The 15,974-nt window shown below is 47.6% G+C and overlaps 1 protein-coding gene across 2 annotated transcripts; it reads left to right on the forward strand.

Annotated features, from left to right (window-relative positions):
- The first annotated feature begins 1,723 nt into the window (after positions 1-1,723).
- On the forward strand, positions 1,724-15,974 carry FABP6 (fatty acid binding protein 6). 2 transcript variants are annotated; one of them, XM_061188399.1, is made up of 7 exons: positions 1,724-1,785; positions 2,108-2,120; positions 4,618-4,634; positions 9,970-10,037; positions 11,166-11,341; positions 13,325-13,414; positions 15,921-15,974. In XM_061188399.1, exons 4-7 carry the CDS (start codon positions 9,971-9,973, stop codon positions 15,972-15,974), a joined length of 387 nt encoding a protein of 128 aa, XP_061044382.1. In that variant the 5' UTR covers positions 1,724-1,785; positions 2,108-2,120; positions 4,618-4,634; position 9,970. The 2 variants fall into 2 exon arrangements, with proteins under 2 accessions (XP_061044382.1, XP_061044383.1); XM_061188400.1 differs by lacking the exons at positions 1,724-1,785; positions 2,108-2,120; positions 4,618-4,634 and having other exon boundaries at positions 9,962-10,037.

The raw sequence follows: 15,974 nt of genomic DNA on the forward strand, positions 1-15,974 counted from the left end.
ACTGTCAATCAAGAGGCTCCGCCCACCCCCAGGAGTTGCATACAACCTAGCTAGGCCGATTGAACTTTGTCTCCTAGTACTTTTTTTTTTAATTAGCTAGCATCTATTAAGTATTTGCTAGGTGCCAGGCCTCTTCCTAAGTACCTTCATGTACTGAGTTATCCAGTCCCCCCATGTCTCTAGGAGGCAGGTTTAATTGTTAGCCCCATTCTGCCAACCAGGAATCCCAAACAGGTTAAGTAACGTGGACAAGTGACACAGCCAGTAATTGGTTGAGCTGGGAATTGGAGTCTCAGGTGCAGGGCTATAAGGATGGAGAGTGGTTGAAGGTGATTCACTGGATGGCAGTGCCCCATGGGGTCTGTCTCTTCCTTCTTTCTTGCTCTCTAGTGCTATGGGCTATCTGGAGGTCTGGTGGTTTAGCTTTTCCAACCCTTCTATGAGCTACCCTATACCCTCCAAGAAACCCACTCCCATTTTTTTGCTTGTCACCAAGAATCAGTGTCTGTAGTTACACCTGAAAGAGCCCCAAGTCACCCAACAAGTACCTGTAAAGCCCCTTAAGACAGGCCTCGGGACTTACCTGGTGGCGCAGTGGACTCCATGGTCCCAATGCACGGGGCCCGGGTTTGATCCCTGGTCAGGGAACTAGATCCCACATGCATGCTGCAACTAAGAGTTCACATGCCACAACTAAGGAGCCCACCTGCACCAACTAAGACCTGGTGCGACCAAATAAATAAATATTAAAAAAAAAAAAGAAAAAAAAGACAGGCCTGCCCTGGCTCAGCTGACATACAGGTCACACAGAAACATAAGGCCAGTTTCCTGCCATCTAGCTGCTTACATCTCAGATAGAAAAGCAATGGTAACAACTGAATCCCACACCCTCCTATGCAGATTCTAAGCAAAAGAGAGCCAGAGCTAGGTGGGCTAGATGAGTGGAGAAAAAGGCTTCATGGAGGGCACAGCACGTGATCTTTGGGGATAGTCACTGTCGTGGACACCTTTCCATCATCTGCCATCCCACAATCCCTTCTTCAAACACCTCTCTACTCAGAACAGTTGGCCATGATTGCTGAGGTGGTACCTCAGGACCCCATTGGTGGGGCAGAGCATCTGCACCCTGTCTCTGTTTAGAGAACTCCTCACTGCATGGACCCCACCTTCCAGTATGAGGCTGAGGAGGCCAAATACTCATCTTCTCATCACCCCATCACGTGGCAACGAAGTGCCTGCCTGTGACTTGGGCTCCACCAATCAGACATTCTCACAAAGACATTGTCTCTGCAGCTTGCAATGCGAAGAAGCAGGGGCAAGAGAATCCATTCTGGTGGTGGTGGGGGCCATGTCCAGTGCCCAGGGGAATGGTGGCTGCAGTGCCAGTATGCAGTGCCGCCGTTGGTAAGGGCTACAAACTGCCCAGTCCAGCTTTTGGTGGTACTGGCAGTGGGATCCTCACAAAACCATTTCTGTGATGTGATTGTGGCTATGGTTCTAGCTGTTTGTCCACTCTCGTCCCTACTTGTTTTCCAAGCCTGAAAATTCTGTGATTTAATTGATATCCTCACAATAAATTTATTTTCTGCTCAAATCAGTTTCCATTGCTTGCAATGAAGAGCTCTGCCTCCCTGCCCACAGCTGATTGGACCAGAGGCAGACACTTGACTCATGACAGACCAATCAGATTATCTCTCTCCTGACTCAGCTTCCCTTGCGTGTTCTGAAGGCCCTGTTGTCTGCAAGCACATGGACAGCAGAGAAAGGACGTCTGTGGAGAATCAAGTTGAAAAAGAGAGAAGCTGAAGATGAAGAGAGGGGGAGGAGGAGAGAGAGAGAGAGAGATTCCTCTAGTTCCTCATGAAGCCCTGTTTCCCCTTGGGTTCTCCGAGTTGCTCCTGCATCCTTAAAATATTAGGTTGAATTACATGAAATTGTCGTTTTTATAGGTCAAAAAGGTCAAATAGCAGCAATTATGTATGCTGCAACCTAGTAAGCTCCCCTTTTGGCCTATGCTGGATCAAGTGGGTTTCTTTACTTGCAACCCAAAGGGCTTTGTCTACAACAGTCAGACATTCCATTAGCTCAGAAATAGGGAGTGGAGCAGGCAGAGACACAGAGCAGAAGCAGGAAATAAGGGTTTTCCATGTCTGGCAAAGACTGTCCCCAGTGAGAAGGCTGCCTTGCAGACCAGTGGCTACAGGGCTTCCCATCTCCTCTCTGGGCACTGACTCTGAGGTCACTGTCTTCCACTGGTTTATAATCCATGAACTTCCAGAAGGTCTTCAGCCCCACCCTACTCACCTCAAATAATACCACAGTTGACCCTTGAACAACAGGGGACTGAACTGCCTGCCTCCACTTATATGCAGATTTTTAAAAACAGTAAATACTATGGTACTACACAATCTGCAGTTGGTTGAATCTGCAAATGCAGAGGAACCACAGATACAGGGGGGGGACTAAAAGTTTTTCATGGATTTTCAACTATACAGAGGGTCTGTGCCCCTAATCCCTTGCATTGTTCAACTGTGTTCATGTTAATATATGATCTTGAATAATGCTTTTGTTTTTGTTTTCTCCACATGGTGCTGTTTCCTAGTCACGTGTGCACTTTTCCCTACCTAACCTAACTATCCAATAACAGGGGACTGGTTGAAGAAGTTGTGATCTATCCATACAGTGGATTGCTCTATGGCCATTAAAGCGATGGCTGGGGCTGGGGTGAGCAGGCGGGCAGTGGGAGTGATGTAGAAGACTTGATAAGGGTAGTTGGCATGGAGAATGGGGTTGAGAACCACCCACTGATGAAGGGGAGTACCACTGAGCTGTTCAAAACCTGGCTGAGGGTGGACCATGAATTTGTGGTGATGTGCACCCCCCGACCCCATGCCTTTTCTTCTGGTTGTAGCCAGCAGTCCTGGAGATGGGAGGTGGAAAGCCACTTGGTCCAAATGTGGGACCTGGGAAGTCAAGGTGGCCAAAGGACATTGAGGATCCTAGCAAAAGAAGTGAAGCATCCATGGGCTGGATAGTGAGGCTAAGAGTAGGGGATGAACCGGGGGAAAGGGGATGAGCTGTGAGGCTAGGAGATTCATTCAATGGGCTTGGGGACTGTTTTCTATTCTGCTGCAAATCTTCCTTCCCTAACACAGCCAGGTGCTCAGTAAATGTATTTTCAATGAATGAATATGTGGGTTATAACTCTGACGTTAGAGCCAGAGACTGGCATTCTGCTTTTTGTCAGAGAACCAGCGGTATCCATAGTGGTGGCAAGTACCACTTCAGGTCAGAGAAAACTGAGTTCAAATCCAAGCTGCATCAACAAGCTATGTGACCTTGAACAAGTCACCTAACCTTTCTGAGCCTAGGCTTTCTTTTCGGTAAATAGGGATAATGACAGCTTTCTTGGAAATTTGTTGCAGGGATTAAATGAGATGCCATGTGTCGAGCACTTAGCACAGTGTCTGGCACTTTGGGATCACTTGCTAAGTATTGCAGGAGGAATAATGGTCTCCAAGAGCCTGGCTGGTTCTGGAGGCTGCATCCTAATCCAATTGCTGCATTTAGTTAGAGGTCATGAGTGCAAGACCTGAAGCTAAACTGCTTCCTTAGTCAACTAACTGACATTTCTGAGCCTGTTTACTCATTTATACGTGGGAATAATATCAGGACCTATCCAATAGACTGGTTGGGAAAATTGGGTGATAATTTGCGTAAAGCATTCAGCATACTGCAGGTGCACAGCAGAGGCTGGCTGCTAGGATTCCTCATTATCTGAGATGGAGAAGGCCATGGGTGGGGCTGACTTTGTTGAGGGCGGAAGAACAGGAGTTTTGGACCTGTGAAAATTTGAGATGGCATAAGACATGAAGTGCAGCTGTTAGGTGGGCAGTTGCATGTAAGTCCAGAGGGGAGGTCTGAGATGGGGAAAATATCTGGGAGTCATCAGCATACAGATGATATTTAAAGCCATGGACTGGATGACATCACCACGGAAGTGAGGGCTTACAGAAAAGACAAGACTGAGGACTGAACTCGGGGTCATCTGATGCTTTGCAATGATGGAGATAATTGTCACTGCAAAGCTGGTGACCAGACACAGTGGGGCTGAAGCTGCACAGCCAGCCTGCCCCAGCAACATTTACTTAATACGCTCTTATATACTCGGCCAGGCTCTGAAAAAAGTGCTTTACAAAAGTTAACTCATTTAATACTCATAACAACCCTTTAAGTTAGAAGCAATTATTATCTCCATTTTGCAGATGGGAAAACTGAGACACAGGAAGATAGTTAACTTGCCCTTGCATACACAGCCAGCAAGTAGCAGAGCTAGGATTCAAACCCAGGCAGGCTGACCTCTGAGTCTCTGTCTCTTCCAATTTTAAAATTCTAATTCTAATTTCTAATTGTGGATAAACGAAGTGCCAACTGGACTTTCCAAGGGAATGCTGAATTTCTTAAGTCTCTGACCCTTGAGAGCACAGCTAGGCAAATCATCCTGGAATAAACTGCCATCAGAGGTCCCATTGATACTCTAGGATCAGCCCCAATTAGCATTTTAGATTCTTGGTTGAGGAAAGAAGAAGAAGGGGGGTTTGATCAAGGAATCTGTAGGGTTGGCCAAAAAGTTCGTTGGGGTTTTTCCATAAGGTGTTATGGAAAAACCCCAACGAACTTTTTGGCCAACCCAGTATAACACTGATGGATCACTTACTACACGCACGGCTCTGGGAAGTCCTGGGGTGGGGCGGTCAGGGAGAGGTCAAGGGCTCCTCTTCCAACCACGGACTCAAGCACCTGCATTTCCTACTTTCTTCACTAGTTACTCTCAGAATAATGGTGGCTGATTTGAGGCAGGAGCCAGAGTCCAGGTGGGAAGTTGGGGTGGCCCAGGGGGATTAGCCTTGGGGCCATTCTTTATCTCTATGGGGTAGAGCTGCTCCATTGGTTCAACTGCCCCATAAAACCTCACTGTGATACGGAGGCAGTTTGAGTTCATTTACCCCTCTTGGAAGGTTCTCAATGAGTGTCTGAGCAAATAGGTGAACCCCAGTTGAAGAGGGAGAGAGAGAGGGTGTGGACGGGAGGAGGGTTGGAGGGTAAAATTCACACATAAACTCCAGTGAAAGGGAGCACAGCTGAGTCAGGTGTCTCAGTGCCAAGGCTGTCCTTTCCCACACCCCTGCCACTCCCACCCTGCCCTTGACGCTGGCTCTGGATGAGCTACTAAGGAGAAAAAGGTTCTGACCATGCACAAGGAAGTCGATGGGAAAGGGACTTAACTGGGGGTCTGGAGAGCCCATCTGCCAGCTCCTGCCCACGTCCCCTGGCCTGGAGCTTCTCAGGGTAGCTGCAGCACAACCAGCAGGGAATTTGTCAGATGCAGATTCCAGGGCCCCACCAGGCCTACCAAATCAGCACTCCTGTGGGTCAGGGCCCAGAGGTTTCCATTTTTCACAAGCCCTCCCCTCCTGCACCCTCTGCAGTGTATGATAAAGAACACATTTGAAAAACAGTCTCAGAGGCTATTCCAGACTGATCTGAACAAATAAAACAAAATCAGAGGTATCCCAGTGTCTACTAGGTGCACAGCCATAAGGAAGTATGAAATGCAGCCTCTTTTCTTAAAGGGATTATAATCTAATTGGGAGGGACTTCCCTGGCGGTCCAGTGGTTAAGACTCTGCATTTCCATTGCAGGGGGCATGGGTTCAATCCCTGGTTGGGGAACTAAGACGCACATGTCGCGCGGCCAAAAAAAAAATCTAATTGGGAGATAAAAGACATACTTTGTGAAGAGTTAAATTAATGCTACCATGAATAATTCAAAACAATAGGCAGATAGGCTGGACAAACTGCCAATGAGTGGGAATAACAGTATCATTCAATGAGCACCTACAAAATACTAGATCCTATGCTAAGCCCTTTATTTATATACTCTGATTTAATCTCACTAAAATCCTGGAAGACAGGTATTTTTATCCCCATTTAATAATAAGTAAATTAAGGCTTTGGCTTATTTGCCAATCTCTCTCACATCCGCCTTCTCTGACCCTTAAGAGGTGATCAGGGTGATGCCTCTGTTTTCCCACAATACCCCAATGTTACAGACTTTATCTCAGTTACCACACCGTGTTACAACTGCCTGTTTACTAGGCTGGATCTCTCACAAGATTTGAGGACAGATCCTTGGTAGTTCCAGAATCCAGTGAACAGTAGGTACTCAGTATTTTTTGAATGAATAAAGATTGTGTGTCTGAAGTCTCAGGGCTAATACTGTGACTCAAAAGCCCAGGTTTCCCCCTGAGCAATTACAAGCAGCTGGTATACACCTGGGGGATTCCTGTAAAGGACAATCTACAGGTTGGAGTAATCAGAGAAGACTCCCGGGAGGAGGTGGAGTTGGAAAGACAATTCAAATTTGGAAAGGCAGGTGAAAAGTGAGCAGTCATTCTAGGCAGGCCAAGGCATAAAGGTGAGATTCTGCAAAGGGCACACCTCCTCCGAGCCTAGAGACCCCAGGTGATTTCGGGAGACTGCACCCCTTTCCCTAAGCCTCCCTAGCCTCCCAAGGGAGGCTAGCCTTCCCTAGCCTCCTTAACCATCTTACATCGAACCTACATCCCATACTTCTGTGAAATTACAGGGAGATGGCAAATGCTCTATTGTTTCCCCATGCCCAGACCGGTATGACATGTTTTTTATTAGTGGATTTCTCCATTTGGAAAGTCTCTTTTAATCATTAATGGGATAGTTTTCAGTTTCCATGAAGAAATAAAATCCATTAATGTCTATGATATACTGCTAAGTGGGGAAAAAAGCAAGACAAAACAGTGTCTTTGGATTTCATTTTTGTTAAAAAGAACAGAAAAAAAAAAAAAAGGATAAGCACAAATAAGTTTGTGTGCATGTGGGCAATGTCCAGAAGGTTATATACTGAATTAAAGCACAACTGCTCTGGAAAAGGAGATGCAGGGGTGTGGGGCTTTCACCTTTACTTTACCCAGCTTTGAGCTTTTGTCTTCTTAAACACTGAGTATGTATTAATTTTACAACTGAAAAACAAGACCCCATGGTGGGATTATAGGCAGCTTTTAGTTTATTTGTTCTTTGTTCCTCCCAAAGTATCTACTATGAACATCTATTGCTTTTATAAACAGAAAATTAAAAACCTTTTCCTCCATAAAGATTGTTTAAAGAGGAAAGAAAGAGAATCTCAAGGTGGCACAATTCATGATGTTGGGAAGCAGGATGTTTGGGGAAAAAGAACTAAAGATGTTCTAAATTCTGAGTTCCAAGAACTTCAGCACCCAGGCAATCTGGGGCTAAACCAATTCAGTCTCAACATGGCAAAACATATTAAGAGCTGTAAGAATGTTCCAGATCCCGTAACTTTGTAATCCCATCCTGGGTCTTTAGCTCAAGGAAATACTTTAAAAAAATTCTCTACATATAAAGAAGCTCACTGTGGCCTCTCATTTAATGGGGTCACCTGGGCTCCCCCTAAAAGTCCAACAGCAAACATTATGCAGCCATATCTAACAATAAACATGGCAGCTTAATAGAAACATGGGACTGTGTTTACAAACTAATACCGAGCAAAGAAAAAGAGAATGGAATATTGCATTATATAGTGACTATGGCTATTATATACCTGCTATAATTAGAGTTGTGGGAAAGAAAGCAAGGATGAGAGAGGAGAGAGATGAATGAAAGAGGCAGGAAGACAATAAAAAAATAAAAATAGTTATAGTGTTAGGGTAATGGGATTATGGAGGACTTTTGGAAATCTGTTTAAATGATGATGAAAGTTGCCTTGGTAGTAAATATGAACTATACACAGGGGCTCTGTGACTTTGAGCAAGTTACTTAACTTCTCTGAACCTCAAGTTTCCTCCTTGGCAAAATGGGGACAATAATGGCACCTACTTCATGGAGTTGTTTGGAAGATTAAATGACATAATTCATATAGAGCACTCAGCATCATGCCCAATGCATGATAAATATTCAATAAGTGTTAGCTATTATTGTCATTGTTATTTCATCATTATTATCAATGAGGGGAAATTCTCATATGCTCCAGGTGGGAGTGTAAACTGTTCTAGCCTCTGAGAAAGGCATTAGGGTATAGATATAACTTATATATAAGTTTATATATAACTTTAGATACAAAACCCTTTTGGTTCCAGGAATTGCATGTCTAGGAATTTATCCTTAGCAAATAATCTCAGTAAATAATCTGACATGTACACCAAGAGGTGTGAATGAGAATGTTTATCTCAGATTTATTTATAATAGAAAAAGACTGGGAACAACCTAAAGACCCAGCAATAGTTACATAAATTATGAAACATACATACCATAGAATATGTACGATATACCTTTATGTAATGATATACACGTGTACTTACATCATTACGTAAAAAAAGAAGGGACAGAACAATATAATCTCATTTATAGAAGAAAGTATAGGTGTGCATTTAAAAGTCTAGAAGGATAGCTACCGACTGTTATCAAGGGCCATCTCTGCCAGAACTGTCACTTGCTCTGAATTATGAAATTTTAATATATATAATTCAGCATCAGAAAATCCACGATGAGGTGTGGGTGAGGGGAGTGTGGGTGTGTGGTTTTTTGTTTTTTTAAAGTGAGACACCTGGCTGGGGTGAGGAATTCTAAGATTGGAGATTGCAGACTGGCAAAATGTGGCAAAGCTGGTTTCTCATCAGTTCAGAAACCACTCAGTCCCAGGTCTGGGGGGTTAGCAACTGTGGTGAATTCTGCTTTGGATAGCAATGATGGGGATTCTTGGAGAGCCCACTCTGGAAAAGGAGACAGATGCAAAACTTTCCTTAATTAATAATAATAAGAGTGACGGCCTTTGTAAGTGCTTCATACTTGCATGGCCAATCGGTTTGATCCAGAGAGCAGTCCCACAAGACAGGCAGGGCAGGAGTTATCACCAAGGAGATGGGAGACCTTAATGTGAAGTGGTGCCAGAATCAGAACAGGGACAGGAAGTGGGGGCTGAATTCCTAGCCCTCCCAGTGGTGAAACTGGAATAGAGTGAAATTCACCACGCTCCCAGCCCACGCCTGGCACATAGCAGGTCTTCAGCTCACCTGGCACTGCCTCCTCTGATTGGCTCCCTGGGCCCTCGGGCAGCTGCTTCCCTTTGCTCGCACCATCTGCACCCATCTCGTGCCTATTCTCCTTCAAGTGCTCTTTGCTGCAGACAACTCATTGTTTCCTTTCACTGTGGCCCTTCCCACCTTCATCACATTGTTCCCTCAACTTAGAATGTTATCTGCCTACATACTCAAGTCTCTTCCAACCTTACCACTTCTCTAAACATCCAAATTCCTTCAAGACCTGTATTAAATGCCATCTCCTATGCAAAGCTACACCAGCCAGCTGGACACCATCGCTCCTTCCCTAGGCCCCAGGCCCCAGACCTGCATGTCTCTCGGGACACATCCCATCCTGCTTGCACAGGGGTTCTCTGCAGATGTGTTTTGTCCCTGGACCAGACTGGAGGCTCTTTTGGGAAGGGGGTATGTCTCACTGTTTCCTCAGTGCTGGCCCCAAAATGAGGTGCCTGAGGCACTTTGGTCGATGAATGCAGGGGTGACTGAGTAAACGAGGGAAGATGGGAGCATGGATGGAGGGAGGGCTGGGCAGAGGTGGATGACACCTCAAACCCTGTGGCAGAGCTGGCCCTGGCCTTGCCAATGGCAATGGGATTCCAGCCAACGAGTCCCCAGGGTGAATAACCTCAGGTTTCTGCTGCCTGCCTACATCATAAAATTGCAAGTGCTTCCTCTTCAGGGGCGGGAAGGAGAAGTGGGGTGACTTTGGGGCTGAGCCTCAGCATCTGGGAGAGTTTATAAGCTGAGGCACCAGACCCCTGAACACTGCAGCCCTTCTCCCTCATCCTTCTGTTCCTGAGCCTCCAGCTCGCCGGCAGCATGGCCTTCACCGGCAAGTATGAGATCGAGAGTGAGAAGAACTATGATGAGTTCATGAAGCGCCTGGGTGAGTGAGCTCCTGAGAGCACCTTCCTGGGGCTGGGCTGTCACGGCCAGCTCTGCACAGGGATCCCAAAATCTACGAGGCTCAGAGAAGTTGAGGGACTCGTGCAAGGTCACACAGCTAGTAATGGGTGAGGTGGAGAGTTGATGGGCTTATTCATTCAAACCTTTACTGAATGCTTGCCACACGCACGGCCAACCCAGTGTTACTGATGGGGCGCCTCAGCAAGACTTGCCCAAGGTCACACTGTGCATCAGTGGCAGATGTCATTAGACCCCCTGGGCCCGAGGATGAGATGATGAGTGGTGTCACCACATCCTGCCTGGGGAGAGGTGACCAAGGGGTGGGAGTACAGAGATCAGGTTTGACAAGCCACTCGTTCACTCATTCACTGAGCAAACAGGGGCCTCTTACAGCGTTAGGCACTGTGGGTGGAGATCAAAGACCCCACTCTTCAAACTGTTCGATTTGCAGCACTGGTTGTAAGGAACCAAAGAGACCGTGGACTTGACAATCCTGCAGAAATCTTGGTGTGCTACCTAAGTGTGAGGCAGTGCAGTTGTCTAGCTTGAGGACAGCCCCAGGGGACCAGGGCCTACGACCTCCTGGTAGGAAACGGGCCCCAAGAGCGGGATCCGTGTGCCCTGGGGCCTTGGGAAGGCAAGAGCCCTTCTGAGTCAGTTATGGGACTGGCCCTGAAGGAACAGTGACTTGGCTTCACCTACAACAGTCTAGATGTGGGAATCTTTATCTGTAAAACAAGAGCATTTCAAGACAGTCTTGAAGGTCTCATTCATTTTAGAAATTGGTGAGGTTGGCAAATTTCTGTTCTACTACTATCAGAAGAGCAGCTATTATTTATTCTTAACTATATGTCAGGAGTTTTACCAGACACAATCACTGTAACTTAATCCTTGCAACAGCCCTGTGAAATTGGCCTTATTATCCCCATTTTTCGGATGAAAACACTGAGGCTGAGAGAGACAGTGACTTGCCCAAGCCACATGGCTCACGACATGGGGCTTGTGCTCGACTGTCAGGCTAGCCTGCTGTAGGGGAGGCAAGCTCGTGCCCAAAGCCACAAGTCATAGGCAGCTCTTACATGGCCACTCTGCTTGTCCCCTGGCCCAGGGCTCCCCAGCGACAGGATTGAAAAGGGTCGCAACCTCAAGATCATCTCAGAGGTGCAACAGGACGGGCAGAACTTCACCTGGTCCCAGAACTACTCTGGGGGCCCCTCCATTACCAACAATTTCACCATCGGCAAAGAGTGCGACATGGAGACCGTGATGGGCAAGAAGTTCAAGGTGAGAGGCAGCTAGCCACCCCTCCCTCCTTCCCCAGGACTCTGGCTGACTTCTTGGTCCCCACCATGTCCCTGGGGGCTGCTCCCCGAGCTGAGGCTTCTTCTCGAGTCTAGCCTCCAGCTTTAAGAGCTTGAGTTACTTGGCAATTTACCCTCTCCTAGTTTTTAATGCTACCGCCAATAATGGACACTACAATGATAGTAAAAATTGTTAACATTTGCTGAATCCTTCACACATATATCCCAGATACTTGCTGGATCTGTCACACATCTTAATGCAGGTAAGCCCATGAGGTCGCTACAATTACTGCCCCATTTTACAGATGGGGGAGTTGGGCTGAGTCATAGGATTAAATAGCTGCCTGGATTCCACAGCAGAGGCGGGCCTGCATAACCAGGCAGTCTGGTTCCAGAGAGCATAACCACATTTTTTTTTAATTAATTTATTTTATTTATTTATTTTTGGCTGCATTGGGTCTTCATTGCTGCACGCGAGCTCTCTCTAGTTGCGGCAAGCAGGGGCCACTCTTCGTTGCAGTGCACGGGCTTCTCATTGTGGTGGCTTCTCTTGTTGCGGAGCACGGGCTCTAGGCGTGCGGGCTTCGGTAGTTGTGGCCCATGGGCTTCAGCAGTTGTGGCTGGCGGGCTCTAGAGCGCAGGCTCAGTAGTTGTTGCACACAGGCTTAGTTGCTCCGTGCCATGTGGGATCTTCCCGAACCAGGGCTCGAACCCGTGTCCCCTGCATTGGCAGGTGGATTCTTAAGCGCTGCGCCACCAGGGAAGCCTCCATAACCACATTTTTATGCTGCCTCCAGTGTGGCCTAGAGATTAATCGCCCAGGCCCTAGAACCAGACTCATCTGGGTTTGAAACTGCAGTCTTGGGTAGCAAAGAATTGAAAGGTGGTTGTTTGTCCCTTCCTACCCAGACTGGTCCCCCAGGTCTTCCACCCATTCCCCTCTGTAGCCCCCAACCCTGGCCAAGAGGGTACTTTGCTCCTTCAGGCTTCCAGGCTGCCAAGGTGGAGGATACGTAGTCATAATATTCATATTCTGCCACTTGGGTATTTTAAAAATTTAACAACTTCTCACAGATGTCTTTCTGTGTCAGCACATATTGACTTGCCTCTTCTTTTTTAATGGTGGTACAGTATCCTATAGTATGGAAATGCTATCATTTACTTACCACTCCCTCATTAATAGATTTTTAGGTTATTTACCAGTGGATAATACAGGTTGGATATTTAGGTTGTTCACTATTACAAACAATGCTGCATCAACACCCTTGGATGACATCAGCATCATTCTAATAATGATGATCATAACTGACTCCATAGTTAACAAGGGGTGCTCAACACCAAGCCAGGCACTGCTCTAAGCACTTTATGTATATCATAGTAAATCATTTAATCCTCGCCGTAACTCCAGGAAGTAGGTACAGTTACTACCCCTATTTTAGAGGTGAGAAAACCGAGGCACAGGGACTTCCCTGGTGGCGCAGTGGTTAAGAATCTGCCTACCAATGCAGGGGACACGGGTTCGAGCCCTGGTCCGGGACGGTCCCACATGCCGCGGAGCAACTAAGCCCGTGCGCAACAACTACTGAAGCCCGCACGCCTAGAGCCCGTGCTCTGCAACAAGAGAAGCCACCGCAATGAGAAGCCCGCGCACCGCAATGAAGAGTAGCCCCCGCTCGCCGCAACTAGAGAAAGCCCATGCGCAGCAATGAAGACCCAATGCAGCCAAAAATAAATAAATAAATAAATAGATAAATAAACAAACAAACAAACAAAAACGAGGCACAGAAAGGTTCAGTGACTTGCACAGGTTATCTATATCTTTGGATATATGTAATCAGATGTCTATAGGGCAAATTAATTCCTGAAGGGGGATTGCTGAGGCTGCAAGCAGGCCCTTCATCCCTGAGGGGCTGGCCTGTGTTTGGGGGGTGCTCTGCAACTCTGGCTGTGTTTGCTTCTCTTCCAGGCCACTGTGCAGATGGAGGGTGGGAAGGTGGTGGTGAACTTCCCCCACTACAACTACACCGCGGAGATCGTGGATGGCAAGCTGGTGGAGGTGAGTGTCCCGCTCGTTCCCGGCAAAATCAATGAGAATGCTTTTCTGCCCCCAGCCACGGCCCCCAAGAGGTGGTCCTCTGGGCAGCTGGTTTTATGGGCAACAACCCCGCCCAACCATGGGCCAGGCTCTGTGCTGAGCACTGGGTGCACGTGACCTCATTTGACCTTCACAATCACCCTGTTAGGTAAGGATTTTTATCCCCATTTTGCAGGTGAGGAAACTGAGACATGGGATGGCTAAGTGATTGGCCGGAGGGCACAGAGCTTTTTTGACAGAGCAGGGATTTGGCTCTGGGCAGTCTGACTCCAGTGCCCACACTCGGCCACCTCAGGGACACACGTCTGGACCCTTCCCAGAGTGTGAATGAAGTGGGGAGTCTGGGTGGGCCCTGCAAGGGTAGCCATCACTCCATTCCACTTCCACAAGGGACTTCAGGCCCTTGCTGCTAGATCTTTTGGTGTTTTAAGAGAAGCTGGAAATTGGCACTTCCAAGTGAAATTTCCAGTCCAGCAAACGTTGCCAACTAATTAAACATTTTTTGAAACGCTGACAGGGACAACTCACACACCTGTGGACTGACCCCTCCCACACGCCATTCTCTGTAAACACAGGTTGGAGGTGCTGCCCTGGAAGGCCCTCATCTCACATCCATCTCTTCTCCCTGGGGCTCCAGAGTTTTCCCCAGGTGAAAGAAACGGTGTAAGGTTAAGAGGAAAAGGAAGGCGTTTCTACATGTCATTCCCCCTTCATGAGCCTGTGTCCTGGGCTAGAGTCCCCCTGGGGGAGGTCTGGTCTGTCCTCCCCAAGCCTCTCCAGACGGGAAGTGATGCGGGAAACAGGGTTTGCCTTCCCCTGTCCTCTCTCTCTGTCTCTCAATCTCTCCCTTGTTTCCTTGTCTTCCTCATCTCAAGCCCAGTCTAGAGAAAAGGAGCACGTGGCCCAAGAGGCTCAGTGCCCTCCCATTACTCCCATTTTACAGAGAAGCCATAGAGTCTCAGAGACACAAGTAACTTGCCCAAGGCCACACAGCTATTTTGTGGTGGAGGCAGATCGCATCAGCTGACTTCTAAATTCTCTGCCTGCTCTTCCTAGGCCAATGGGTCTTCTTTCTCCCCTTCATTTTAGTTAAAAAAAAAAAATCTAAAAATAAATAGATGTACAGTGTTTTAAAAATACATCTATGTGTATGTGTGTGTGTGTATATATATACACACACATATATATACATACATACATATATATGTGTGTATGTATATATATATATATATATATGTGACATAAGTGACTATACATTTTTTTCTGGATGGAAATCGACCTCTTGGAGAATCTGATGAAAGCTAGAGGCAAAGCTCCCCAGCCTGTGAGGAGTGCAGGGAGAACACAGGGCAGGAGAATGGAGCACATTTGTGCCCAACTGAACTGATCTTCCCAAATGGAACAAACCCGTTTCCTAATTCCTAGAGGCGCCTGACCATGGAGCCTATATGGTGTGAGCAGAGCCCAGAGTTCAGGGCCATTATACACACACACGCACGTGCACACACCCGCACACACATAGGCAGGCGCAGGCATGCACACACACAAATGCACATGCACACAGACTAGGCACCAGAGACAAGCCGTCTTGGTTGCAGATCTCCCATCTCTGGAGGCCCAGAATCATTCTGGATACCTCCCTTCTTCTCCACCAACATGGGTGCTTATTGCAAGCACCCCTCCTCCCGTCTCCACCCACCACCAGCACCCCTCCTCTCATCACCTCTTCTCTAGACCGTGCCCCAGCCTCCTCCCTGGCCCCCCCCTCCACTTCATCTTCCATCCATCCCATATGCAAATCACACATCACTTCACACTGCTGCCCTTTGACAAAACTGCTTCCACCAAACTCCATTTGCCACCTGCCCCTCTTCACAAGAAAGCTGCTTTCCTCTGCTGGGGATCTGGACCAACTGATGCTATGCACACATCCCAACACAGCGTGTCTTGGCCTTGAGCCCAGGGCACCACACACAGTGGGCCTTGGCTGAACAGTATCCTCTTGCAGCCTCTTCCATGAACACTTACACTTCCTGAGGACAGTGACTGTATCTTCCCATCACCGAGCACAGGGGCCCCATAAATGCTAAATGGTGCAGAGGGTGAGCATGGCCACTCAGCCTTAGAGGGGTGACTGATTTCTCTAACCTTCAGTTTTCTCATCTGTACAATGCAGACAAGCTTGGTGTCGTGGGGATGTGCCTGGCATGGGTGAACTGAAATGGACAGATGGGTGGAAGGTTATCCCACGAAAAGCCACATCACGCCAACATCTGTTAGCACTTTGGCCACACAGAGTCCACACAATGAGTCCTGTAACAAATTGGGAAACTGAGGCCCAGAGAAGCAGTGCAGCAGGCTCACTCCCACTCAGGGCTGGGACTGGAGGCTGGTCTACCTTCTCTGGGCCCCATGGTCATCTTGGGGCCCCTGCACTGACACCCCCTGTTCCTGCTGCTTCTTCCAGATCTCCACCGTTGAAGGTGTGTCCTACGAGCGCGTGAGCAAGAGGCTGGCCTGA

This window comes from Eubalaena glacialis, chromosome 4 (assembly GCF_028564815.1).
Source record: "Eubalaena glacialis isolate mEubGla1 chromosome 4, mEubGla1.1.hap2.+ XY, whole genome shotgun sequence".
Classification (NCBI taxonomy): Eukaryota; Metazoa; Chordata; class Mammalia; order Artiodactyla; family Balaenidae; genus Eubalaena; species Eubalaena glacialis.